This window comes from Diabrotica undecimpunctata, chromosome 5 (assembly GCF_040954645.1).
Source record: "Diabrotica undecimpunctata isolate CICGRU chromosome 5, icDiaUnde3, whole genome shotgun sequence".
Lineage (NCBI taxonomy): Eukaryota > Metazoa > Arthropoda > Insecta > Coleoptera > Chrysomelidae > Diabrotica > Diabrotica undecimpunctata.
The window spans coordinates 161,366,876-161,393,387 of record NC_092807.1 but is presented as its reverse complement, the minus strand read 5'-3'; the positions used below and the strand labels follow the sequence as shown (position 1 = coordinate 161,393,387).

General features: G+C 35.6%; 1 protein-coding gene across 3 annotated transcripts in view; it reads right to left on the bottom strand.

Moving 5' to 3' along the window:
• Positions 1 to 26,512, bottom strand: part of fus (epithelial splicing regulatory protein fusilli) — a 273,674-nt gene that overhangs the window by 98,438 nt on the left and 148,724 nt on the right. Inside the window, exons 6-11 of one of the 3 annotated variants that reach the window (XM_072533111.1) lie at positions 13,730 to 13,840; positions 9,055 to 9,170; positions 8,900 to 8,997; positions 6,185 to 6,400; positions 3,100 to 3,333; positions 870 to 1,080 (exon numbers count right to left, since the gene is read on the bottom strand). In XM_072533111.1, the coding sequence (XP_072389212.1) occupies positions 870 to 1,080; positions 3,100 to 3,333; positions 6,185 to 6,400; positions 8,900 to 8,997; positions 9,055 to 9,170; positions 13,730 to 13,840 (986 nt within the window). Of the gene's footprint in view, positions 1 to 258; positions 1,081 to 3,099; positions 3,334 to 6,184; positions 6,401 to 8,899; positions 9,171 to 13,729; positions 13,841 to 26,512 lie in introns of those variants that run through there. The other 2 variants (XM_072533110.1, XM_072533109.1) reach the window with 2 other exon arrangements.

The window sequence follows — 26,512 nt, the reverse complement described above, 5'->3', positions numbered from 1 at the left end:
CAAAAAGTAACTTTTGCCAAAAATAACGAAGTATTATGTATATATTCTAAGTATAAACTTATCTAGTAATTAAAAAAATATTTTTAACAACAAACCGCAGATTTGTTAATCTGTTTATATCTATTTAAACAACCTTTGTGGTACACCATTTACCACTTCATAAGAAATACTCCACTAACCTTACTTATTTTGGCAAATCGTAAAATTTTTTGTAACGGCTTTACCACAAATTCGTAATATACTACCAGAGAGCTGCGTTTACATGTTGGGATAAAATGGAGGATACATGGACAAAGAAGCGGGGGCAAAAGGTCTTTTTGCGGGAGACGCCTGATCACTAAAAGCATCTCCGTAGCTTCTTTTTACAGCAACATGAGGAACCACAGAAACCTGCGTTTGCCCCGGTACTAGTTGTTGGTAAAGCATAGGAGGTGGTCTTTGTAGGGTAATAGGCATTCTAGGAGGGAAAAGCATAAAGGGGTGAGTCGGGACCATGGGCATGAGAGGCATAGCGTGGTGCTGGGGAGATTTTAGGACGGAATTAACAGGAACGCCTGTAGGAGTCGTTTGAGTACTATTTGGAGATAAAGGGGAGAGATTTTGTCCAAAAAGTGCGAAATTTTGTTGCGCAATTTGGTTCATTAACAACATTTCATTTTGCGCTTGTTGAGCTTGATTCTGTCGAGCCATAAGATTGTGTTGAGCTATAATTTGGGCTTGCTGTTGAGCAAACAGCGCCGAGCTATCCCACGTTATATGGGGGGAATGTGAAACCAAACTCTGAGACATAGTTGTCGCCGTAGCTGATTGAGGTGGGGGTGGTGGTGGTATATTAGTGGGGGGTAGATGCGCTATTGGAGGTAACATACCAGGACTTAGAAGTGCTGTAGCTGCTTTGGCTGGTGGGGTAGGTAATCCTCCTGTTAGTACGAGATTCATATCCTCACCGGAACACTGAAACACTTCGATATAGCGTTGTTTTTTTCCAAACGCCATATTTCGATGATGTTTCTGTTGTGCTGTCATAAACGCTGATTGTTCAGAGTCCATTTGAATAAAAGCTTCACCGCTAGGTTGGCCCTAAAAAATATTTAACGTGTAGATTTAATTTAATATTATCTTCGGTAAAAACAAAATCACAAGGTAATGCCAAATTTACATGAAGAATATAGTCGACTAATTCGTAATAGACCAGGGCGGGTCTGTGAAAAAAATGACTAAATTTGGATGTGAGAGGTGGCATTGGAGTTTTTCAGAAATAGTTAGGTGATAACTTTAGTAATAATAATTGATTTGTTCTTCGTAAACCTTATTTTGGTTGCAACCATGTCTCCTAAGCAGTGTGTTTTTGGTTTAATGTCAAAATATGCCTTGGTTCATTTTTTAGAGCCAAATTAATTTGCCACCCACAATTTAGGACTTTTTTAATTATGATTATTTTGGAGTCTTTTTGTAATACGACAAGGTGTCTTTGGTGACTGTTATCAGTATGTCATATTGACACTTACATTTTGTTTACCTATGATTGATCATGATTCTTAGTGTCGAAGATTGTGCGAAGGCCGTTGCTCTGGTTGAAGATGGGCGAAATTTTGAATATGTGGCTAGAGTACTACACACTCATCGCTCTACCATCCAAAGAGTAGTGGAACGTTTTATACGAATTGGAACAAACACGCGTAAAGCGGGAAATGGCAGGAAGCACAAAACTAATGCTTCAGATGATCGTTTTATATGAGTCAACGCTTTCCGGCATCGTCATTTAAAAGCGGTGCAAACAAGAAATCAGCGTTAAGAGGTTCGAGGCAATAATGTAAGTATATTTACAGTTCGTCGAAGATTACATGAATTTGTTTTGCAAACATGCATACCAGCAACTCGGCCCAAATTACTCCACGGCACAGAGTGGCTAGACTACAATTTTCAAGGGAACATTTACATTGGAATTTAGGACAATGCAGTAATGGTCTTTGGGGAGAGAACGAGTATGGCTTCGAACTGGAAAGAGATTTGCTGAGTGCGTTTTCAGTCCCGGCGTTAGCCATGGAGGGGGTTCGGTGATGGTATCGGCAGGAACATCCCAAGAAGCGCACACTGAATTGGTATTTATTAAGGGTCCGTTGACTGCACACCGGTATATTGAGGAAATTTTAGTCAATTATTTTTTTTTCTTTTCTATTTTTCTCAATATATCAGCGATGATTTTCTATTAATGCACGACCCCACACTGCATTGTGTGCCACGCAATATTTAGAGAAAGTTGGTATTAATAAAATGAACTGGCCAGCGTGTTAGCCAGATCTGAACCCAATAAAGCACGTTTGGGACATGCTTGGTAGAAATATTAGAGGTCGCGAAGTCGCACTAGCCTCAATTAACGAACTTCGCTTGGCTCTAGAAGAGGAATGGCAAAACATCCAGCAAGATGATATTCGGCAACCTCATAGATAGCATGAGCCGATGTGTACAGGCAATTATAGAGGCTAGGAAAGGCAATAGAAAGTTAAAATTATTTTTTAGTAATTTTCTTTGTTATTTGCGTACTTAGGTTAAGTTACATTTAAGTTGTTTTTTTTATGTTTTGTTATTGTTATCATTGTTCATTAAAACCGAGATCATGTCGTTGCTTTTATTGATTAAATACAGTGCTTCTGGAATGTCGATATGACATTCCTTTGATATCAGTCACCACAGAACCATCGTCGTATTACAAATTAATACAAAAGATAATGGTAAGAATAAGAAAAGTCGTAAATTGTGGTTGGCAAAGTCATTTCGCTTCTAAAAATGAACCAATCCATATTTTTACATGAAACAAAAAACATAATTCTTAGAAGACATGTTTGCAAGAGAAAAACAAGGTTTTACGAAAATATGCTACCGGAATTATTCCAGAGAATGTTTCAAAGTTAGGATAAAAAACCACCTTTTCATTAACCTCGTATAATATAAGCCAAATACAAAATTTTATTAAAAAATCACTATACTAAATTAAAATTTATAAATTTTTACTGAAATATTTGAATCTGGCCAAATTTTTTTCCGTTGCGTTTTTTGCATCAGAGTGTATTTTAATGTTTAAGTAACAAAATATCTCACCTGAGCATTTATAACCATATGAACGCCTTGTAAAACGATATTTTGAGCATAGTCGCCTAAAAAGTCTAAAATATGTTCCACTTGCGCTTCATACGGCAGTCCTCTTAACCTAATGCAGTCTTTTCTGGTCCCAGATGTAATAAATTGTTGTGGCAATAAAGGCACCTGTGGTATTTGAGCAATTAGCGGCGCTTGTTGTTCGTACGTCTTTGGATCTAGTGACCTATTCAGAACCTACATCAAAACAGATTTAATTTAGCGTAAAGCATACACCGTTAAAAACGAAAAATAAATTGCAGAATTAAACAATTAATTACATTTAAATTTAAAAAAAATTAATTTGAGAAATTTTTGACAAATTAAGGACTTATTTTTTCGGGATTTATAAGCACTGATCTAAAATTGTTTCTTCCTTCAAATATTTTTGCAAAGAGATGAACGAACTAATAAAACCGAAACTTTCGATTCCTATTTGCTAAAGGTGACGATAATGAACCACGAACACTATAAGTGGCGACAAACGAAGAAATAAATATTCAGGAGGAAGAGGTAAAGGAAACATTAAGAAAATTAAAAAAAGCCTTCCTTTTGTTATATTTGCTTGGGGTTTCCATATCTGGATTACTTTTACAGATCGATTATTTGACAATCTTTTTAAGTAGCCAAGTCTTTGTGACTTTACAAATCTAACAATATCTGGCTCTAAATTAATTCATGCAGCTCATTTTTAATCCATAGATGAATTAAAAAACATAAATTTAGACAAAAAAGACATTGAGTTTATTAAGGCTATATACTGGAACCAGAAAGCAGTAGTAAAGGTGAGATATAGAAACAAATAATATACCGATTGCGAGAGGGGTTAGGCAAGGATGCGTCTTGTCTCCGACGCTTTTTAACGTGTACTCACAGGTCATATTCAGAAAAGCCTTATGGGAAAGAAAAGAGGGAATAAGAATTGGTGGAGAAATCATAAACACCATGAGATTTACAGATGACACGGTAATTATGGCTGAGAGTATAGAAGAACTACAAACTTTACTAGATGCAATAAATAGTGAATGCATTCAAATGGGACTTGACATCAACACAGATAAGACCAAATTTATGATAGTATCAAGGAGTCCAATAAATAATGAACAACTAACTCTTGGTGGACAGGATCTGGATACGAATAGAAATGGCAAGGGCAGCGTTCTTAAAATTCAAACAATTGTTCTGTGACAAAAATCTGAATACTGCGCTGAGACTGAGGTTTGTTGAATGTTACGTCTGGTCGCAACTATTGTACGGGGTAGAAACATGGACACTAAAAGCGCAAATAGTTAAAAAGATTGAAGCCTTTGAACTTTGGATATACCGGAGAATGTTGAGAATTCCATGGACTGCCAGGGTCACCAATGAGGAAGTGCTGAGAAGGATGGGTCGAGACAAAAAATTGTTGAGAACGATAAAAGTACGCAAGACTGTATACCTTGGACACATACTAAGAAATAATAAATATAGTCTTCTGCAGGTCATCATGCAGGGTAGAGTCGATGGTAAAAAGGGAATAGGTAGAAAGAGGAAGTCATGGCTGCGAAATATTCGAGACTGGACAAACATGACTGTAGACGAATTATTCCACGTTGCAAAAGACAGAGAAGCTTTTAAAAATGTGGTCGCCAACCTCCGTTAATGGGGACGGCATAGGAAGAAAAAGAAGCTCATTTTTATTCTCCACGAACCATCGCTACAACGGGTTGGTCCAAATATCTTACTCGATATTTTGAGATCAAATATTCTCAATTGGTTTTCATCAGTGGTTGAAATAATCCACGTTTCACATCCACATGTAACCACTGGTCTAATTACTGCTTTGTAGATTCTAAGCTTGGACTCACGATTCAGTAACTTGCTTTTCATTAAGTCTTTGTATGCATAAAAGCACTTATTACCGCTCAGAATCCGTGCTTGTATTTCTTGGCTAATGTTGTTGCTGTCATTTATTATTGAGCCTAGATAGAGAAAGGTGGAGAAATATTCGTAGGTATGGTTGTGTACCTTAAGATTCTCATGTCGATTCTTCTTTGTGTATTACCTTTCATTTATACTTAGACCAAATGCAGCGGCTTCACGTTTCAAATCTATAGCTGTTTCAGTTAATACCCTTCTATTGTGGCTAATTATGGCAACATCATCCGCATATGCGCCTATTTGAATGAACCTGGTTGTAATACAGCTGTTAATATCTAGTTTTCTCATAATAGCTTCCAAACTTAGATTAAAAAGTGTTGTTTATAAGTCATCACCTTGCCTAACTCTATTTGTTGTAAAACTGTAAAACGTAGTTATTTTACCAACTAGTGTGCTCAGTTCTCGTGTTAATGTATCTGCGACCGGCTTCCGCCCGCAGTTATATCTCTCCACCCCGCGTTATAGAGCAGTGTGAAGTTGCCTTCCGGCATGTGAAAATGAAGCTGAAATAAAGCTCTCGTGAAAAGTGAGGGAGTTATAGATGCGTCAACGTTATAGATGGTCCAACCAACTTAAGAATTCAGCTGGAAACTCATTCAGCGAAGCTCTCAGAGCAGCTGAAGACAGAGATCAATGGAGAAAAATTGTTAGGAATATTGGAGGAAATTACGATCCTCAGTAATGGAGAAACGACAAGAGAGAGATTAGTCACGAAGTTTTTGAAATATTTGTTTTCAAACTGACTTTTTTTGATGATTTTTCCAATGTTTCTACATACACTGTGCTTACTGAATATTAGCTAAAATCAATACAACATCTTCCGCAGAAGATAGGTGATTTAACATTTCTCCATTGATGTATAAAGTAACCTTTCGATTTCATAAAAAATGAATTGTAATAAAAAACATATATTAGAGATTATTTATATTAAAAAACATCTAAATTGTATTAAAAATAAAACCGAACTAAAAGCCCCCTCCGATATGTATATATTATAATTTAATAAATTAGTCATTAGCTGGTGCTATAACACCGAGTTAATAAACATCTGATAACACGAGTACACAAAACATTCCTATTTTTATTTGTAATGTACAAATTTATTGTAATTGTACAAAAACAAAATTACCTGTTGCACTTCAGCAGTTGTGGACCTAAATAATTCTATATATCGAGAACCTATGCATTCCCTATGTTTGGAGATAGCTTTGGGGGAATCCGATTCGGTTGCGAATAGTACGAACGCATCTCCAGTCGCTCGTCCATCAGGTTTTCTTACGAAAAGAACTCCATCCACGCCATCCAAAACCGTACACGAGTTTTCGCCACTGGCGAAAAAGTCCAACTGAAAAAAAAAACGTTAGTAAATAAGTTTTTAAAAAAACTATGTTTTGATTATCAAAATTTGTATTTTTCAGTAAAATTGCTGTATCTGTATAAGCCATAATCAGAAACGTATATAATTGTGTTTGTGTCGTAATTTTCCGGTTAATATAACAATTTTCATAGCTCTGATTGTATAATTTATTGGAGCGTTGTTAGTGTTAGTCTAAAATTTGCGTGAAAACTCAAAAATTTATCGGATGGAAGGGTTTAATCAACTTCAATTATTAACTGCTACGTTTCATTACGCCATTAACAATAACTACTTGCGCAATTGAATGTTTTATCAGTTCTAATAAACTAGACGAAATTTAAAATTAGAAAAGCACACATTTTCTGAATAATTGTGTAATGGACATTTAATAAAACTATTTGAAAATATTGTTTTCCGATTTGTTATTTTGCCAGTGACGTGTCAAATGTTACGTTGTCTAAATAGATTTGTGTTAAGTTAACATTATGTTAATTTACTTTGTATCAATGGCGTAGCGTCCTTAGAGGCCAGAGGGGCCGGGCCCCATCAAAACATATGTAATATAAGAAAATTTTTAGTTGCGATTCTATTTTATAATATTTTATATAAATATGAAATAAATGCATATTTTTAAGATAATAAGTATGACATTTTTTATGTTTCGGAACACTGGTTAAACTCTTGATAATTTACAAAGGATAAACTTTGGATAAAGGATGGATCAATGTGTGACCTTACAAAAGCTTTTGATTGTGTGGATATTCAAACACTATTGATAAAATTGGAGATTGGAGTACTATGGAATAAGGGGTACCATACACGACCTTTTAAAATCATATCTTACAAGAAGAACACAGATTGTTGCATTTAAGTACGTTGGAAAACACCAAATGTGTTCTTTTTGCAGATGACACAGCCTTATTATGAAGAGGTAAAACTGATTGCAGTCAGAAAATATTAGAAAAATCTAAATCCTGGTTTAACTGTAACAAACTTAAGTTAAACGAGCAGACAACCCAGACAATAGTACTTATAATAGTACTTCCGATAGATGGGTTAAACCATCTGAACCAATAAAGTTACTAAGTGTTACTATGGATACAAGGTTGAACTGGTCACACCATATTAAAGAATTGTGTAAGAAGCTCACCTCACAGATTTTGCCATGCGCAGATTGTCTACTTCTGTGAATCGAGATATTCTTAGGTCAGTTTATTTTGAAATGGTTCATAGTATCCTGAGATTTGCATAATCCTTAATAATTCTTAATAAGTTATTTGCCTCTATTGTATATGTTGTCGCCAATAGCTCAATTCCTGCTTTACGATTGGTCAAATTGCAACCATAATTGCAGCCAATGGTATTGCCCGAAATTGAGTATTGGCTGTTGTGCAAGCTCGAATGGCAAAGCGCCATAGAGCAGTTGACCTAATTAATTTCGTATAAATATAGGTGCACAACGGCCAAAAGTTCGTTCTGGTCTGGACAGGGCTCCGCAGAACCAGCCTTCTTGGCACTAGAGACCTTCTGGTTGATTTAGTTCCCAGAACCTCTGCTTTTTATTGCACCTAACCGCTATCCTTTTATTTCAGGATTTTTCTAAATTCTCTAGCGAGACTTAGTCTAAATTATATTTAAATTTTATTTATTTCAGCTTTTTCGACTTAGGATATTTCTCGTGAAATATTTTATTTCGAATTAAATCGTATTTTTGACTTTGACGATTTCATATTTTTCTTTTATTTTCAGGGTATTTTAACTTAGAAGAATTTTATAATATTTTTATATTTCTTTCAGCGACTTAATAGGATAATTTCTGACAAATTATTTCTTCTCTTTAGGGACTTTAAAATATTTTCGGATCTAAAATAAACTTTAGGTCTCATCGACTTGGGAAATTTTCGATAGTCGAAAATTTCCAATAACTTGCCTTGTGTTGATATTTCGTTACATGTGTTTGTTGATTCGTCCCGAAGTCACCACGACAAACACTTCTATCACATTTTGGACAAAATCGACTTAGTAAAAATTTCACCTTTTATCGAAATTTTTAGGACTTAAAAAAATTTTCACTTTTTTTCATTTTTACTTTTTTGCATTAATTAGTCTTAGGTGTGATAACTAATAACTTTCTCTTACAGATTCTTCCTTCTAAGACTAATTAACACTTTATTTGCAGATTCTTAGTTTTAGTAAACATTTATTTGCATTTCTTTAAAAAGGTATTTCCCTCTAGCTTTGTGGGCATATACGGCCTATATGTCCACGGACCGTGACCCTTATCTGCTCCGGTCCATTTCAGCTATGGATAGTGCGACTGGGCCACCTTCCCTCATTCCCGAGGGTTCAGGCCAGCGACAATATGTTGCTTATATGTTATCATTTCTGGATTTTTTAATAAAAATCTTTGAATTAATAAGCGCCACTTTCTTCAATTTTTCTGCCTATAAATCAGAGCTCTGTTATAAAAAATGAAACACTACTTACTACTTGTTTTGCCGTACAATCATATGGCAATCCTCTCATCCGAATGATGACAGCAGCCCCCTTCGAAAGGAACGCCTGCGCTTCACAGCTAGATCCACCTGCAACAGCGAGAAAATCAGTCCCAGTAGCTCTATATACTTCTATCCATCGAGTACCAATGTGGTGCTTATGTCTCTTTAACGCCATATCTCTATGTTCTTGGCTAACAAATCTCACTAAAGCTTCACCGTTTCGTCGTCCTTGTGCTGACAAACACAAAGCTACACCGCCCCTAAAATAAATTACATATTTAGTATTTAAAAATATATCTTGAGATGGGAATGGGACGAACAAAGACAAAAAACTCTCCTATAAATATGATAATCAAAACAAATAAACTATGTACCCAATGTAGTATTTTGTTCCATAGATAAACAAAATTAACCCTAATTGTTTAATAAGATGGTGGTAATGTTAATCTTTTTAATGTCTAATAAATCCAACCTTTTTAATCAATAAAAAGAGGCAAACAGACAAACAGCTTACAGTACAAAACAATCCCGTCGAGTGGCAAAGAAAAGAAAAATACCTAGGAGTCACAATGGATCAAGGTCTAACCTTCACGCAACATTTGGATCAAACCATCCAAAAAGCAACCACAGCCAGAGCAGTCATAAGAGGACTCATAGGTTGAAAAAGCAAATTTAAGACTAAAAACGAAAACAAGGCTGATTAACAGCATCATACTTTCAACAATAACATATTTATCTCTCGCATGGGGACACATATGTAAAACAAACAAAAAGAAGATACAAGCAGCATGTAATAACAGCCTCAGAGAAGCGGTAATTATACCCCGATACGTGTCTAAACGTTTCCTGTTCAGAGAACTAAAACAAGAAAGGGTGACAGACACGATGGAAGAAAAAGCCAGAACAAAGTTTGCTGAGCTAGAGAACCACCCAAACCCGATACTGCCAGAGATAATAAGATGTCGGCGAACTGTGCGAGCCCGGAGAGGAGACTTGGAGCCAGTGCAAGCAATTTCAGATTCGATGATAAGTCACCAGAGATAGCAGGAAAAGAACGAAAGATGATATCGTGTTGGAGTTCTTGTACCCAGGACTTCCACACGACAAGCACTTTGATTATAGTTGTGCCCCTTTCGCGCATCAGAGTGCTTTAGGGGGAAAGGGATGGTCTGAAGCATTGGGGCGCGGTGGAGTGACTCCTGGGTACAAGAGGTAATCTTCCTCGCCCCAATAAATTGTAACACCCGAGTGTCATTCTTAAGGGGTGTACAAGTCTCACAAGCTGGTTTAATTTAATTTGCTTGTTTGCTTGCGTTGTGGAACGATGTGTTTAAGTAAAACATCCATTTTATTAGTTAATATTATAGTTAATATATACATATATACAGATTGAACGAATTTAAAACGGAACATACGAAATCAATGTATTTCGGCTCAACTCCGCTCTAGGTAGTTGGCCAACAAAAGGTTGTCAAATAATTATATTATAAAAATCCAATACTTCAGCGGGCTGCTGGATTCGGAACTCATTCAAGAACAAGTCAAAACTCCACCCAAATAAGTTGCCTAGAATCACTGAAAAAACTAGACTAAACAAGCAGTTATTATGCTGTCAAACCACTTATCGCTTCCTTATAGTCCAAGAGATAGAGCCGAAATTTTGAACTGATCAGTAATATGACATTTCTCTATTGGAATATATTCATTGTAACTGGGTTAAGACTTTGCCTTACAGGCGGACGCCCCTCGTGGTACAGGGGGTGGCTATACAGGGATGAAGTTGTCATTTTTTTCGGAAAAATTAACGATCGATAATATGGCTGAAAATTTGCCCAGAGTAAGATCTTGGTATAACTAGACGAAATCCCAAAGGGCACACGCGAGAGTGGATACATAAGTGGTGGCGGACAGGGGTGAAGTTGCAATTTTTTGGGGAAAAATTAACGATAAGTAATATGTCCGCCATGGCTCATTATTTAGCCCCTAAAAACTTTAAATCCAAAAGGACGGACAGTTGGGTTGGTACAGAGAGAATTTTCAAACTGATTTTATTATGATATTTTTATACCGATTGATTTGAAAATTTGTATGCTCACTTCTATTACTATTCTGAAAAGCGTCAAGTAGAGTTTTCCTCAAAATTTTTCAAAAAAATTTCCGTAAATGAAAATTTTCGTAATTTTTTGAGGTCAAATCTAATTTGTAGAATCCTTTCGATTTTCTGTAAGTTATACCATAATTTTTTCCCAAAAATTTTCAAACAATTTTTCCGATAAGAAAAAAAAATTTAGAAAAACTTTTCTAAAACATTTGATAAAACTCTACGTCATCGTCTAAATCTTTTATAGAATATTTTGTAGTTTTAAAATGATTCCACTGTTTAGTTGCCCAGCTCATGAAGAGGCAGACACTAAAATTATTTACCATATCTGTCAAATTGAACAAAAATGTGATATTGTAATAAAATGTTCTGATACAGATATTCTTGTGATAATGTTAAGTAACATGCACCACTTAAATAGTGAATCAAAATATGGATGGAAACTGGTACTGGCTCAAAAAAATACTAGATTAATACGAGTATATGCAAAATATATGAAGTATTTGGAGCTATATTATGTAAATCTTTAGCTGGATATCATGCAACAACCGGTTGCGACTACAACCCCAGTTTTTTCAGAAAAGCTTAAAAAAGGCCATTTAATATCTTGCAAAAATATAATAGGTATCAAGATGCTTTTATCCAACTTGGTGAAACTGACTTCGATTGTAATGAAGTTTTTGAAACCTTAGAAAGTTTCATATGTCACTTATATGGAACAGGACTGACGAGAACAATTCCAAAAAGAAAAGTAAACGATGTCAGATTTTCACTATTTAACCGGCAGTACAAGTTGCATGATGTGAACGAGTCTTTTAAAAAAAAAAAAACTAAAAAATTTCGATGCTTCAAGCTTACCACCATGTCAAGATGAATTACACCAACATCTACTGCGAGCCCATTATATTTCAAATATTTGGACAAATGCTCATAAAAAAGTACCAACAGAATTGATTGTTGAAGAACATGGTTGGGAGTTTGAAGATGAAACATATAAATTCAAATGGTTTAGTGGACCTCAGATGCCAGAATCAGTTCGAGAAGTAGTGATTGAAAATGAAGCAGATAATGTCTGAAAGAACAAGTCAGAAAGTGAAAGTGACGAAGATGATGAATGTGATAACATCAATGAGAGTGAGAAAAATGAAGTTTTTCTAAAATTTTTTTTCTTATCGGAAAAAACGTTTGAAAATTTTTTGGAAAAAAATCATGGTATAACTGACAGAAAATCGAAAGTATTTTACAAATTAGATTTTACCTCAAAAAATTACGAAAATTTTCATTTATGGAATTTTTTTTGAAAATATTTGAGGAAAACTCTACTTGACGCTTTTCAGAATAGTAACAGAAGTGAGCATACAAATTTCCAAATCAATCGGTATAAAAATATCATAATAAAATCAGTTTGAAAATTGTTACCGAGACCTAAAATGCACAGGTAAGTGGTACATTTGACCCCGTTTTATGACTCTCTGTACCAACCCAGCTGTCCGCCCTTTTGGATTTAGAGTTTTTAGGGGCTAAATAATAAGCCATGAAAATGGCGGACATATTACTTATCGTTAATTTTTCCCCAAAAAATTGCAACTTCACCCCTGTCCTCCATCCCTTATGTATCCACTCTCGCGTCCGCCCTTTGGGATTTCGTCTAGTTATACCAAGATCTTACTCTGGGCAAATGTTCAGCCATATTATCGATCGTTAATTTTTCCAAAAAAAATGACAACTTCATCCCTGTATAGCCACCCCCTGTACCACGAGGGGCGTCCGCCTGTAAGGCAAAGTCTTAACCCAGTTACAATGAATATATTCCAATAGAGAAATGTCATATTACTGATCAGTTCAAAATTTCGGCTCTATCTCTCCGACTATTAGGCAAGCTCCTCTTTCCTTTAAAGGAGACAGATAGTTGAACGATATTTTATACAATGTCTATCACCGGGTATGGATTTATTTTTGTCCAAGTTTTATATTGGCCCACTATTTCAAATACAGTTCAAACAGACATATATTAAATTGTATGTTCCGTTTTAAATTGGTTCAATCTGTATATATATATATATATATATATATATATATATATATATATATATATATATATATATATGCCGGTCCAGCAAAAGGTTTTATTTTAGACACCAGTTATTTTGTCTATGCTGATTCTGCAAAAATCGAAATGTCATCGCTCACATCCAACCCAAAAAATCTCTGCTCTGGTCTAATACACATTAAACAAAAACGATTAACACAATCTAAGAAGACAAAGATATAGAAAGTAGAAAGATATACTCAAGAATTGGAGTAAATTGTAAAATTGTTATAGCTACCTGTAGATTTGTATCAAAAACTTGAACTTCAACTATTGTAAAAAAAATAATAAAACACCACACTCCACTAAATAAAAATCAAATGAAAATGAAGAATGTACTTGGAGATTATAATTATTAAATTTTTTATTACAGACATAAAACCTGGTTTTCATAATATATATGAAGGCGTTGATATCTATGATACATAAAAGTTTCAACACGATAAACAAAAAGAAAAATATTATTATATAGCTCTATAGCATATATAATGACTGAGATTTTGTTTAAATAAATACAGAAAAAGATAACCTTACAGAGAAAGTTCTAAAAAATGTCCATTAAGCAAACAAAAGTACATGTTCAAAAATGCATTGCATTTATATTTAAATTTAGACTAATAAAAACTTACTTTGCGACATTTAATCCTCTAAAGAAATTTGCTATATCTTGATCACTACTTTGCCACGGTAATCCTCTAGCTCTTACTACGCAATTGCTGTCAATCTCATCGTCTTTTGAACTAAAACAAAAAACAAAATAAGTTATGTTGTCATATGTTAACAAAGTCATATATCGTGTTAGTTAGACCATTTATAACTCAAGAATGGCTGTACCGATTTTAATGATATTTGATTTTTTGATTTGTCTCACCCCCCAAATAACCATTAAAATATCGTAAAGTTTACGAGAAAACTTAATCTTGATCTTAAAGGAATTTTTCAAGACATTCAAATCTATTATTACGTTGCTGATATCAATTCTTAGAATATTTATCGCTAGTAGAATGGACAGTATCCCTCCTGTCACGCGGGATACCGAAGGTCAATTCCATACAAGGGAGAACTTATTGTTTTTATTAAATTCATTCAAACGAAATAAGTAACCAATGTATATCTTCCACATCGAATTCATATTTAACATGTATTAACATGTAAGGCTGTAATTTGCAGGTAAACTGGTCCTCATAAGACAACTAACTCTCACTTACGGCTCCACGTGCCACACCCCGGGCAACTGCATTGGTAGTACAATCATCATGGCAATGAGTACTAAAAGAAAAAAAGAAACTGATCATGGGAATCGGAGTCCAAGGTTCAGTAGGGGAGGAACAGACAAGGACTCTCAGGTCGTTAACCGGCGAAACCCTTGCCAAACATCGAAACAAGACAAAGCAAAATTCTCAAAAGCAAAAATAGGTAGGTGGAACGTCAAAAGCATGTATCAACCTGATAAAATGTATAACAAGTCAATAGAGGGTTTTGTCGCAATCTCAAAAAGAGTGATGATACTATAAATAAGGACATTACACACAAAACTAAATTTGATCTAAGTATATGGATGCAACAGAAAGATGAAGTAGAAACATTCTACCATCAAATTAAAGATGCACTGAAAATGACAAAGAACAGGGAAATCACGGTAGTTATGGATGATTTCAATGCAAAAGACGGCAAGGGAGGAGCTTTAACAATAATCGGAGATCAAGGACTAGGGGAACGTAACGATAAAGGAGATCGTCCAATACATTTCTGCCAAGAACTAACTCTAATAATTACGAACACGTTCTTTAAATTACCTACAAGAGGTTATATACATGGCGCTCACCACCAGATAAAACGAAAAAAGTGGTAAGAAACCAAATCGATTATATAATGATTAAAGAGAGATATCGTAACACCATCAAATCAGTTAAAACATATCCAGGAGCAGATGTCACATCAGACCATAATTCACTAATCGCTAATGTCACGCTTAAGCTTAAACGTATTAGAAAATCCCAAAGAACTCCAAAGTTGATGTTAGAAAACTGAAAGAGGCTGATATAAAAAACAAACCTCAACAGAAAATATACGAAAACTTTGATAAATTAGATATTAACACCTACGAGATAAACCAACAATGGGAAACATTAAAAAACTGCCTCCTCGTTCCATTCAAAAGATATTAAAATGGAGATATTAGGATGGACCAAAGAAGACAAGCCAAAAACAAAGCAGGTCACAATTACAAAATCATTAACAATGAAATCAGAAAAATGATAAGAGAGGCAAAACAAACTTATTTTAAGAAAAATGTAAAGAGATAGAAGATTTTCAGAACAAATACGACCTATTTAACCTACATAAAAAGGTTAAAGACATGGCAAGGCTGCAAAAAAGAAACCACAACACAACTCTTTTCGATAAAAATGGAAATACTATGATAACGACTGACGAAACGCTAAAACGATGGAAAGAATATATAGAAGAGCTCTTCAATAACGAAAGAGGAAACCTACAAGACATATCTTTTGAGGACAGAGAAACAAGGATAGAAATTAAAAAGGAAGAAATATTGTATGCACTAAAGAACACCAGAAACGGAAAAAGCTAGGGGTCAGATCAACTGCCTATTGATATCCATAAAATAATAGAAAATGAGTACATGCTACATGAGCAAATTTGCTAGATCTGTTCAAATTGTTACTTTGAATGGTAATGGAATGAATCAAAGAGAAGTGGCCAGACAGCTTGGAGTCAGTCGTTGTATGGTCCAAAAAATTTACCAACGATTTGTAGAGACTGGATCTCACGAACGACGACCAGGATCAGGCCCGAGAAGAATCACGACGGCCAGAGAAGACCGTTCTTTACAACGGTCTTTGCAAAATCGATTTTGTCCAGCAACAGGACCTTTGTTAACAGCAGCACATCGACAACGCCGACTACAGTTTGCTAGAGACCTCGAGCATTGGGCGATAGAAGATTGGAAAAATGATTTGTTTAGTGATGAGTACAGGATGGTTCTTTATGGCTCAGATGGTCGCATCAAAACATACAGAAAACGTGGGGAACGATATGCTGCTTGTGTTCGACGAGTACGTGTTGCTTTTAGAGAAGGTTCGGTAATGTTTTGGGCAGGCATTTCATTCGAGGGCCGTACTGATCTCGTATTTATTGATAAAGGAGCGTTATATGCACACCGAAATTCTAGACGAGAATGTAATGCCTTTGCTGGGTTTGTCGGCGAAAACTTTATTTTTATGCAAGAGAACTGGCCGGCTCAAAGTCCAGATTTGAACCCGATTGAACATGTTTGGGACCAACTCAAACAAAGGGTAAGAAACAAAATACCTGTTCCAATAAATCGTGAGCAGCTTCGGTTGGCGCTCATGGAAGAATGGGAAACTTTTCCTCAAAACGACATCCAGAATTTCAGCAATTCAATGCCAAATCGAATAAGGAGTGTAATTCACAATAGAGGTGGTAATACACAGTAATAATAATCACAACTTAATTGTAATTTTATAAAGAAAACAGAAAAAATGTACAATGTTTTTTTTTTATTTTTCAATAAAATTATTATTTTGGAAGAAGTTATTTTTTGACATTTTTTTATTTATTCACATTAACATATTCCTAAACATTACACAAACATCTAATGATAATCACTTTGTGGTATAATTCGTAAATATTAAAAAATGGCAAAAATTTTAGGTGGCCTCTTTTTCGTTACGCGAAGTGTATTAATACAAAAATATATCTTCATCTTCACCTTAGATTAAAAAAATTCCAACAGTAAGTTGCAGTCTATTAGGATTAAAAAAAAATAGCACGAAACCTAATCTTATCATACAACTCTTCAGAGATCTAATTAACTCCTATTCCGATTACAGAGTATACTATACAGACGCGTCTATAACTGAAAATGGAGTCGGAGTGGCAATAATTAACAGCACAGAGATCTTCAAAGACAGAATTCCAGATACTGCAAAAATATATTAACGGGAGAACTCTATGCAATTTACCAAGCGATATTACACGCAAATGCAACAAAATATTAATCATCATCATCAATCAGCCCTGAGTTGTCCATTGTTGAACATAGGCCTCCTCTAAACTTTTCCATCTGCTTCTGTTCTGCGCCTCTGCTATCCAATTGGTCACGATTCTTTTGAGGTCGTCGGTCCATCGCGTTGGGGGTCTTCCTCGGCTTCGCTTGTCAGCCCGTGGTCTCCACTCAAGCAATTTTTTTGTCCAACTGTCGTCTTTCATTCTTGCAACATGTCCTGCCCATCTCCATTTTTGCCTTGTAATATGTTCGATAATGTCTTCAACAATCCTTTGGTCATGGAATCATACATGTCCATTAACCCGGCTCACGGAGCACAGAGCCACCTTCTCTATCGCTCACGTGGGTAACTCCAATCTGGCGCGTCCATGTCCAGATCGGGACCCAGTTCTGTGGGGTATAACACGGACCCCTACCTAGGGATACAGGTGAAGACCACAACGGTAGGCACGGCAAAGAAGATCTTCGGTACGACGTGGATGGCGGAAGTGGCATCCCTGGATTTTAGGGATGGTATAAAATCAAACCGATAGCCTCTGACCCATATTGGGCGGTTGTCAACAGCGTCTGTACCCATAATGGGCGGCGGACTAAAAACTCGTCAACACGCAAAGCAAGCGTGACGTTTTAATTGATATTACCCCTTTATTATGTCAGATACGAATACAAAAACGGATTTACCCCAGGTGAGTAGAAAGAAAAAAACAAAATATTAATCGTGACAGATTCTATGACATCACTACAAATAATCAGGAAAATATACAGGCAGCATCCATTATACATGGTAATAAAGGAAGAACTAAATAAACTGTATACTAAAGATATAAGCATCACGTTTCTCTGGGTTCCATCACATGTTGGAATAGCAGGTAACGAAGCAGCAGACAAAAATGCCAAAGAAGCTATAAACGACAACAGTATGGATCTAAAAAGCTATTTCATAAAGCACCTATTCGAGAACTAAAACAATAAATGGAAATCCACACCACCAAAGCTTCAGGAGATAAAAATAAGATTGGACCATGGCAACAACCCGAGGTATCCAGACGAAAGCAGATAATTATTTACTGTTTACTACTTGGACATACCCAGTTTTCTCATGAATATTCGTTCAAGAAATAAGAACGCTAGTTATTATCAGTGAAAAGTTCAATCGTCACAGAATTAAGTAGCATTTACCAAACAATCTTAAAGACATTTTAAATTCAGAAAACACTACTAAATAAAAAAAAACTAAAAAGACTAATCAAAAAGTATAAATATTAAATGCAAAAAGTTACCTTTCAATGCACTTAATAACTCTCCTGACTGTGATATGTCACCAGCTATAACTAGTTCGTTAAACATATTAACACGTAAATTATATGAAGATAATGAGTTGGGTACTAATTACTGTGTATCAGTAAAGCATTTTCAACGTTAACTTAATATCACAGTTTTCTATGAAAATAAGATAATTAACGAAACAGGGATATTTTTAAGATTTTCGAGGACTATATATATACAGGGAGGGAACAAAACACTAGAGTAAATTCTTTTAATAAGAAAAATTTTCATGAATATGGACAAAGTGAAGATAAAATTTCTTCGTGAATGGAATTAGAAGAGTAGCCAAGGACCAAAATTATTAAAGATGAGGAATGCCGTCTAATCAATAAAAGAGATGAGGTCGTACTAATGTGGGGACAATGTTGAAGAACTTCGTAGCACTGAAAGAATTTTCGAACGCACCATGGAAAGGGTGTCCCAAATTGGTATGCTTTAAAGTTTATACCTAGATGAGATAGAAAAAAAGTATTTTAGATGTCATGAATTCTTTAATAAAATCATCAATAGTTCCCAGCATTAGCAAGGCACAGGGCGATTATTGAAAAATGTCGAAAACGACAGGGTATTTTTTTTATGTTGGTAACACTTTTTTAACTGTCGGCCATTTTGACAGCTGTCAAGTAATTTATGTTAAGTTAAGTTTAATAACATTCATCTGAAAATTAAAATTTAAAATAAAAATATAAAAATTTAATAAAAACCATGATTTCGGGTCAAATTCGAAATCAATAAACAGAGTAAGATAAAAAAAATCGCAAAGAATATTTGAGGAGGTGTCAATCAAAATCAATCATGTCCATAAAAATCAAAAAATGAGTTAGCAGCTGTTTCATAATATAAAGAGTGAATCCTATTCTATGGTGTTTTCGGTTTCGGTTAAAAAAAACATGTCCTGTTTAAAATGAATACACAATATTAGGTTCCCAAATCAAATGAAATCATGTCCACAGTTGGTTTCAATCATACCACCACATGTCCATTCAGCTAATAGGAGTGCCCCGATTTGGTCATGTGATTTGACCATGTCAACACATTGTCTGTGTTTTCCCTCTAGGTTATGTCGATAGCGAGTATTGGGTTTGTATTGCACTGTGGTTTAATTTTAATATTATTATAGTAGTTTTTATTAAACAAAATTGAAATTTTCCATGGATGAAGAAAACTTAGTGAGAGTGGGCGATGCCAATGAAGGATCTCGTAAAAATAAAAAGACTGTGGATAAAAAAACTAGAGCCAAGCTTAAGCGATACAGTACTCCAGTGGGATGTCGTGTGTTTGTTCCATGTAAACACATGAACAAAGGTATGAAATGTGCATTAGTTAGGCCTATAGATGCTATTTTTGTTCGAAATATTCTCTACAAAATACCTGACAAAAACACGCAAGATAACACCATTGCCAGTTGGATAAATCAACGTAACATAAAGCGGCGAAGGCCTAGGCCTACCTCTGAAAAATCAAAGGCTAAAAGTTTTAGTGTACAATATTCTATACTTTCATCAACCGGTAAAGTTATACCTGTGTGTAGGAAACTTTTCATGCATATTACCATGGTGAAGGGAACAAGATTGACTAATATTTCTAAAAAGGTGAAAGAGGGAAAGGCTGTAAAGGATCAGAGGGGTGGCGATAGGAAGAGTCACAAATCTGCTGGGAACAAGGAATCAGTCCGCCTTTTTTTGAGAAATTTAAGAGGAAAAGAAAGCCACTATAATCGAAAAAAATCGAAAAGGATTTATCTTGGTGCAGACTTAAACATTAAGAAGTTGTGGCTAATATACAATGATTCTGTACTTGATAATCTTAAAGTTAAGAAATCTATGTTTAGGAGAGTTTTCAATGAATTAAATATCGGATTTTCATCACCAGCTTCTGACGTTTGCAGTACATGCAATAAAATAGATCTTCAGCTGAAAATTGAGAAGGCTAAAGCTGTGAAAGACTTGGTAGTGGCCAACCAATTTATGATGAAGAAAAGAATACACAGATTAAAAGCTAATGCTTTTATGGGCTCTTAAAGGAAAACAAAGAAAATGAGGTTACTTTCTGTTTTGATCTCCAGCAAATTCAAGCACTTCCCAAAACTCCTATTCAAGACGCGTTCTACAAAAGACAATTAAGTTTTTACTCTTTTTGCATTGTAGCATCAAACGCACAAAACCCCATATTTTACGTATGGACTGAAGAACTTGAAGGAAGGGGTGCGACCGAAGTTTCATCTGCACTTATAAATTTCTTGAACTCCGCTAATTTTTCAAATGTAACAAGACTGAATCTGTTCTGTGATGGGTGTGCCGGTCAAAACAAAAACAATGCCGTTGTTCACACATTAGTGTATTACTTAGGATCAGTGCAAAATGCTTTAGAGGAGATTGTTCTAACATACCCTGTTCGCGGGCATAGCTTCCTCCCCGCTGATCGGGTGTTCGGAAGGGTTGAAAAGTTACTCAGGAAGCAGCCTACCATTGCAACAAAGGAAGAGTACTACAATGTATATAGTTTTGTTGGAGAAGTACGGAAACTTGGAGAGGATTGGGGATTGATTGATGCTAAAAGTTTAGCTACACGATTTAAAAACATTGAAATGATATCTGAAAAGAAGAGGATTTTTGTGAGGAAAGAGAAAGCTGTCAACCGCAATGGACAAGAACTTACTGTTATCAAAGTGAAATCGGCACAGAATTTTAGGTTTGAAAGTGATTTTGAAACCTACAACAAGCCTCAAAAAAAAGGCTGGCATTCTGCAAGGTCGTTCTCAACTCCTGTAGAGTCACTTCCACTGAGCAATATAGTGAAAGCAGCTAAGAAGAAGGACGTGGAGACGTTACTTGTGAAAATGTATGGTGATGACTGGCAGAAACATGACTTTTTATCTTGGTATAAGACCATAATAGTGGAAGTCCAGGACGACGAAATTGATGCTGACGAAGTGGACGAATCCTGTGATTGTCTAGAACCTGACATTGGACTACACATTTAAACATTTATATTTTGTGGAAAGTGTCGTTGGTAAATGTTAGCCATTTTTCAAGATATTTTTTGTAACAATACAATAGATATTTTAAGTAGTCTAAGAGTTTTTTTATCAACGTCCATGAAGTCCAATCAAATAAGAACATGTCCTTTTTTTAAAATGTATTTACAGGTTTATTTATACCTTCAGATTTGAAATATTTACTAAGAGTCAGTTAATTTCAATAAATAAAATGATATATGCTAATTTACCCGATTTTTCATGTAAGGTTATTTACTAATACGTTTTTTGCGATTTCCCTAAAACTTCTTAAGGTGGACATGATTGATTTTGATTGACACCTCCTCATTTATGTTCAGGTTAATTTTTATATACGAATATACAGTGTGGTCGGGCGAAAACGAAACTGCGACAACATTTTTGGAAAAATCAGCGGCACGTTGATTTTTTATTAAAAGGGGGCATATTTTTAAGGTATTTTCAATTATTGTACATTGAACCCATGTAGAAATATTGAAGGAGGGGAGTGAAACTATTCACGAAGAATAAAAAAAAATTTTCAACGAATGTCCTCACAGAGGAGAAGTCCCAGATGATTGGAATGAAAGTTTGACAATACTTCTCTTCAAAAAATGAGACAGGGGAGATCTAAAACAAAAACAACGACAAATACATCGAACATTAGAGAAATAACGTTGAACGACATAAATTTAAAAACAGTAAGCGAATACATCTACCTGGGACAGATAATGAAAGTTAACAAAGAAAATCAAACTGCCGAAATTACCAGAAGAATAAGGTTAGCGTGGGCAGGATATGGAAAACTGAGTTGGATCTTGAAAAGCACTAAAATAGAACAATATTTGAAAACCAGATTTTACGATTAGTGTATCCTCCCTATACTCACGTAGACATGGACACTCACCAAGTCTAATATGGATACAATAGTATAGGCACAAAGAGCGATGGAAAGATCAATGCTCGGGGTGACTTATAAACAAAAAAAACAAACAAATGGATTAGAAGCAAAACCAAAGTAAAAGACGGAGTTGAACATGCGGCCAAATTAAAATAAAGCTTCGCAGGACACAATTCCCGACTGAAAGAAAAAAGATGGAACCACGAAATACAATGGTTAGGAAAGAGAATCAAAGGAAAACCACAAATGAGATGAGCTGATGACATTAAGAAGATCGGAAGACACAATTGGAAGCAAGTGGCACAAAATAGAAACTCTGTCTAAGGTTGGATTACTTAAGGCTGAAGAGAGAGAGAGAGAGAAGAGAACCCTTAAGTAAGGGTAAGAATCACTACAACATTTTTTAATGACAATGGTACTCAAATAAAATATCGTTTTAAAGCTTTTGAATTATCTATCTATTAGCCTTTAAAATTTTTAAATTCGTTTCAATAGTTTTATTTGAATTAAAAAAAATACAATTTAACATTAATATTGTTAGCTGCTTACATATTTTTAAGTCCACCAAATATTAAAACTGATTACATCCGGCGTCCATACAATAATAAAGGTTTATTTCGAAAAGTTCTTTCACATTCCGAAGCATTTGCGCAATGATTCGTAACTATTCGTTGATGTAAATCTTCTAAAGATTCGGGTGGAGTTCTATAGAGTTTACTTTTTAGATTTCCGTCTAAAAAAATCCAGGAGAGACAAATCTGGTAACTCAGGGACCCATTTGATGTTGCCTCTTCTCCCAATCCAATGCCGTGGAACATGTTGGTCTAAATATTGATGAATAATTAAGGCATAAATATTGCAGAGGAACACGGTCCTCTTGAAAAATAAAATCGTCTTCATCATTGTTGATTATTTTTATTATAATCAATCAAGGCATGATTATTTACGTCTTCCAGTAATTGTAAATATATTTGGCTAGTTAAAAATCCATAAAAAATAGTCTCATCAGCCCATACATTTAATATTTACGGTTGATGTGTTTGAATCTCTAACACGAGAACTTTGACGATGGGAGACAAAGAAGGAGCCTCCACAAGATCAATAATGCCACGTCAACTACAAAGTAAACACTATTGACGGCGTCTTCTGAAAACGTCTACTAGTAGACGGCCAATCCTTCCAACATAGGACCAAACCAAATCGGGTGGTAAACATCAAGCCACGGCGGTTCTTCTCAGAGACAACACTGACAGTAGCGAGTATAAATATCGAGGGCATCACTACAGCCAAACAAGACATCTTATCAGAATTCTACAAGAACACGAAATGTGAGGTATTGTGCATCTAGGAAACCCACAGAGACCTAACTGCAGCGAGACCGAAATCGGCCCAGTTTACTCTGGGGCTATGCAGATTCAGATGCAAATGGAGACGCAGTAGAAGCATGGGCCAAAACGAGTGGCCTCACGTTAATCCATGATCCTAAACTTCCACCATCTTTTCAGAACAAAGTTTGGACAAGAGGATATAACCCGGATATCTGTTTTTCAAGTAATAACCTCGAAGACCGATGTACCAAAGTAGTATATGGCCCCATACCAAAAACTCAGCATAGACCAATTGGCATAAATATCTTGCCAATTGTCAGACCATAAGCTATTCCATTCAGAACGAGATTTAACTTCAAAAAGGCCAACTGGCAAAAGTATGCAGATATGCTAGATTCTGAATTGCTGCGTCTTGAACCAAAAGTAGAGAACTTCGAAAAATTTGTAGATGTACTTAAAAAATGTGTCTAGAAAAGCTATCCCCAGAGGTTGTAGACAAAAATATGTTCCTGGGATGTTCAGCGAGTCCAAAGAACTAATGAGAACATACGAAACCCTCTATTCTACTGGCCCTTTTAGCCAAGAAACGGTTGACTGCGGAGCAGTACTACTCCAACAGCTAAGTCAAGCCAGACAGAAAAAGTGGATTGAGACCCTGGAAAAAATGGACATAATACATAGTAGCAAAATAGCATAGAACCTTGTAAAAAAACTTAGCGGTGATCCAAAAGAACATAAACCCCCTTGCAAGCTTACAGCAAACCAAGTCGCTGCACAACTCCTTATGAATGGAAGAACTACGAACCGATATAAGGACCCAAACACTAGAAGATTGGATTCTTAGACAAACTACCTAGGAACTCCTTTTAGACTAAAAGAACTCCACGACGGTATGAACAGGTTAAAAAACGGGAGAGCTGCAGGTGTGGATGAAATATGCAGTAAACAAATAAAGCATCTAGGTCCAGGAGCAAAAAACTGGACCTTGCAACTATATAACACGTGCTGCAATGCCTGCGAAATCTGCAAGTCTCCTCAAAAATCATGGAATCTAAAGTAATAGCCTTGTTAAATCCAGAAAAGGACCCAGAAAATCCCAGTAGCTACAGACCTATTTCGCTGTTGTGTCTTTTTCAAACTATACGAGAAACTCATATTCGCCAAATAGAAAAAAATGTCGACAAGCACCTCATCCCACAACAATGAGGATTCAGACCCGGCAAATCTTGCATCGGTCAAGTCATCGCACTAACAGAACACATTGAAGAGGGCTTTGAAGAAAAATTTATAACAGGGGCTGCTTTCGTAGATTTGACACAGTAAGTAAGAGTTGGAGAGTTCAAAAAAACGGCCTCCCACAGGGAAGTGTGTTAGCACTAATGTTCTTTAATATATACATACAGAAACGACCAACCTACGAAAGTTTTGAAGAAGTGGAGAAGAAACTCGAAACTGCCTTAAAAACAATAACAGCGTACTACCTGCAGACTTCCCTGAGACCCAATCCCTCTAAAACCCAAGTCTGCGCTTTCCGCCTTCGCGCAAAGGAAGCCAAGCGAAAACTCCAAATTGCGTGGAATGGTAATACATTAGAACACACAAACCAACCTATATATCTTGGAGTAACTCTGGACCGGTCCCTCACCTACAGACAACATTGCATAAAAACGAGAAGGAAAGTAACAACTAGGAATAGCATAGGTACTCGGAAAGCTAAAGGGAAGTAAATGGGGTGCACGTCCTGGCGTTTTAAGAACAACAGCACAGGTACTGTGTTTCTCAACTGCTGAATATGCGTGCCCCGTTTGGGGCAAATCTGTCCACACCAAACAAGTTGATACTGCGCTAAATGAGACATGCAGGATAGTAACGAGGTACATGAAACCAACGCCACTCTCAAATCTATATAATGCAGCGGGTTTTGCAGAACCTTCAACACGCACAGGCGTTGCAGAGAACATAGAGAAAATTAAACAGATCGCAGCATGCCCTATACAAAGCTCGAACACCACAAAAGCGACTAAAATCCAGGAAAAGCTTCCTTGGGACAGTGCAGGATGAACCGCCTGAGTATTTAACTCTTCCTCAGATTCAATGGACCGGCCAGTCCCTAGACTTTAAAACGTGGAAAACTATGAATAGAAACATGACAAAATGGGGAAATGTACCCTCGAAGATTTGTGGCTCGTCAACAAAGATGGAAACGATGTTATTCGATACTGGCCCGAAATTTTATAAATGACATGTCCGGACACATGGATAAAGTAAAAGTAAGTACATACTGTGAAGATTTACAATTTCATTTTTGAAAAAAGTGCATTCATCTTAAAAAATAATATCAAAGAAAATAATCGAAAACACCGGAAAATGGGGTCCCATTTAACCAAAATTCGACAAGAAAATACTGTCGCACTTCCTGATAACACCTTTGTTACGTTTTTGTCTGGCCACCTTGTATAGAAATAAAATAATAAATAATACAATTTAGATACCAAAAAGAATGATTTCTATAGCCCATTAGAAATATAATATTTGTATTTTATAATACATATTCATTATCTATTTCTCTGTTTAATAAAAAGAATGATCAGTATTTACTTATTGAAAAATTTATTATATAATAAATCTCGAGAAGTAACTTTGGCATTAAAAGCTTAGGATAAGTTATTTTTAATTCTTTTCCTAAATAAATAGACTTACTTTTATCTAGATACATGGTTTATCTTAAATTCTAATAATATCCATAGCGATATCATTCAACTTTCCTCGATGCATTGATTACACAGGCTATAGACATAGACCATTAGTTTT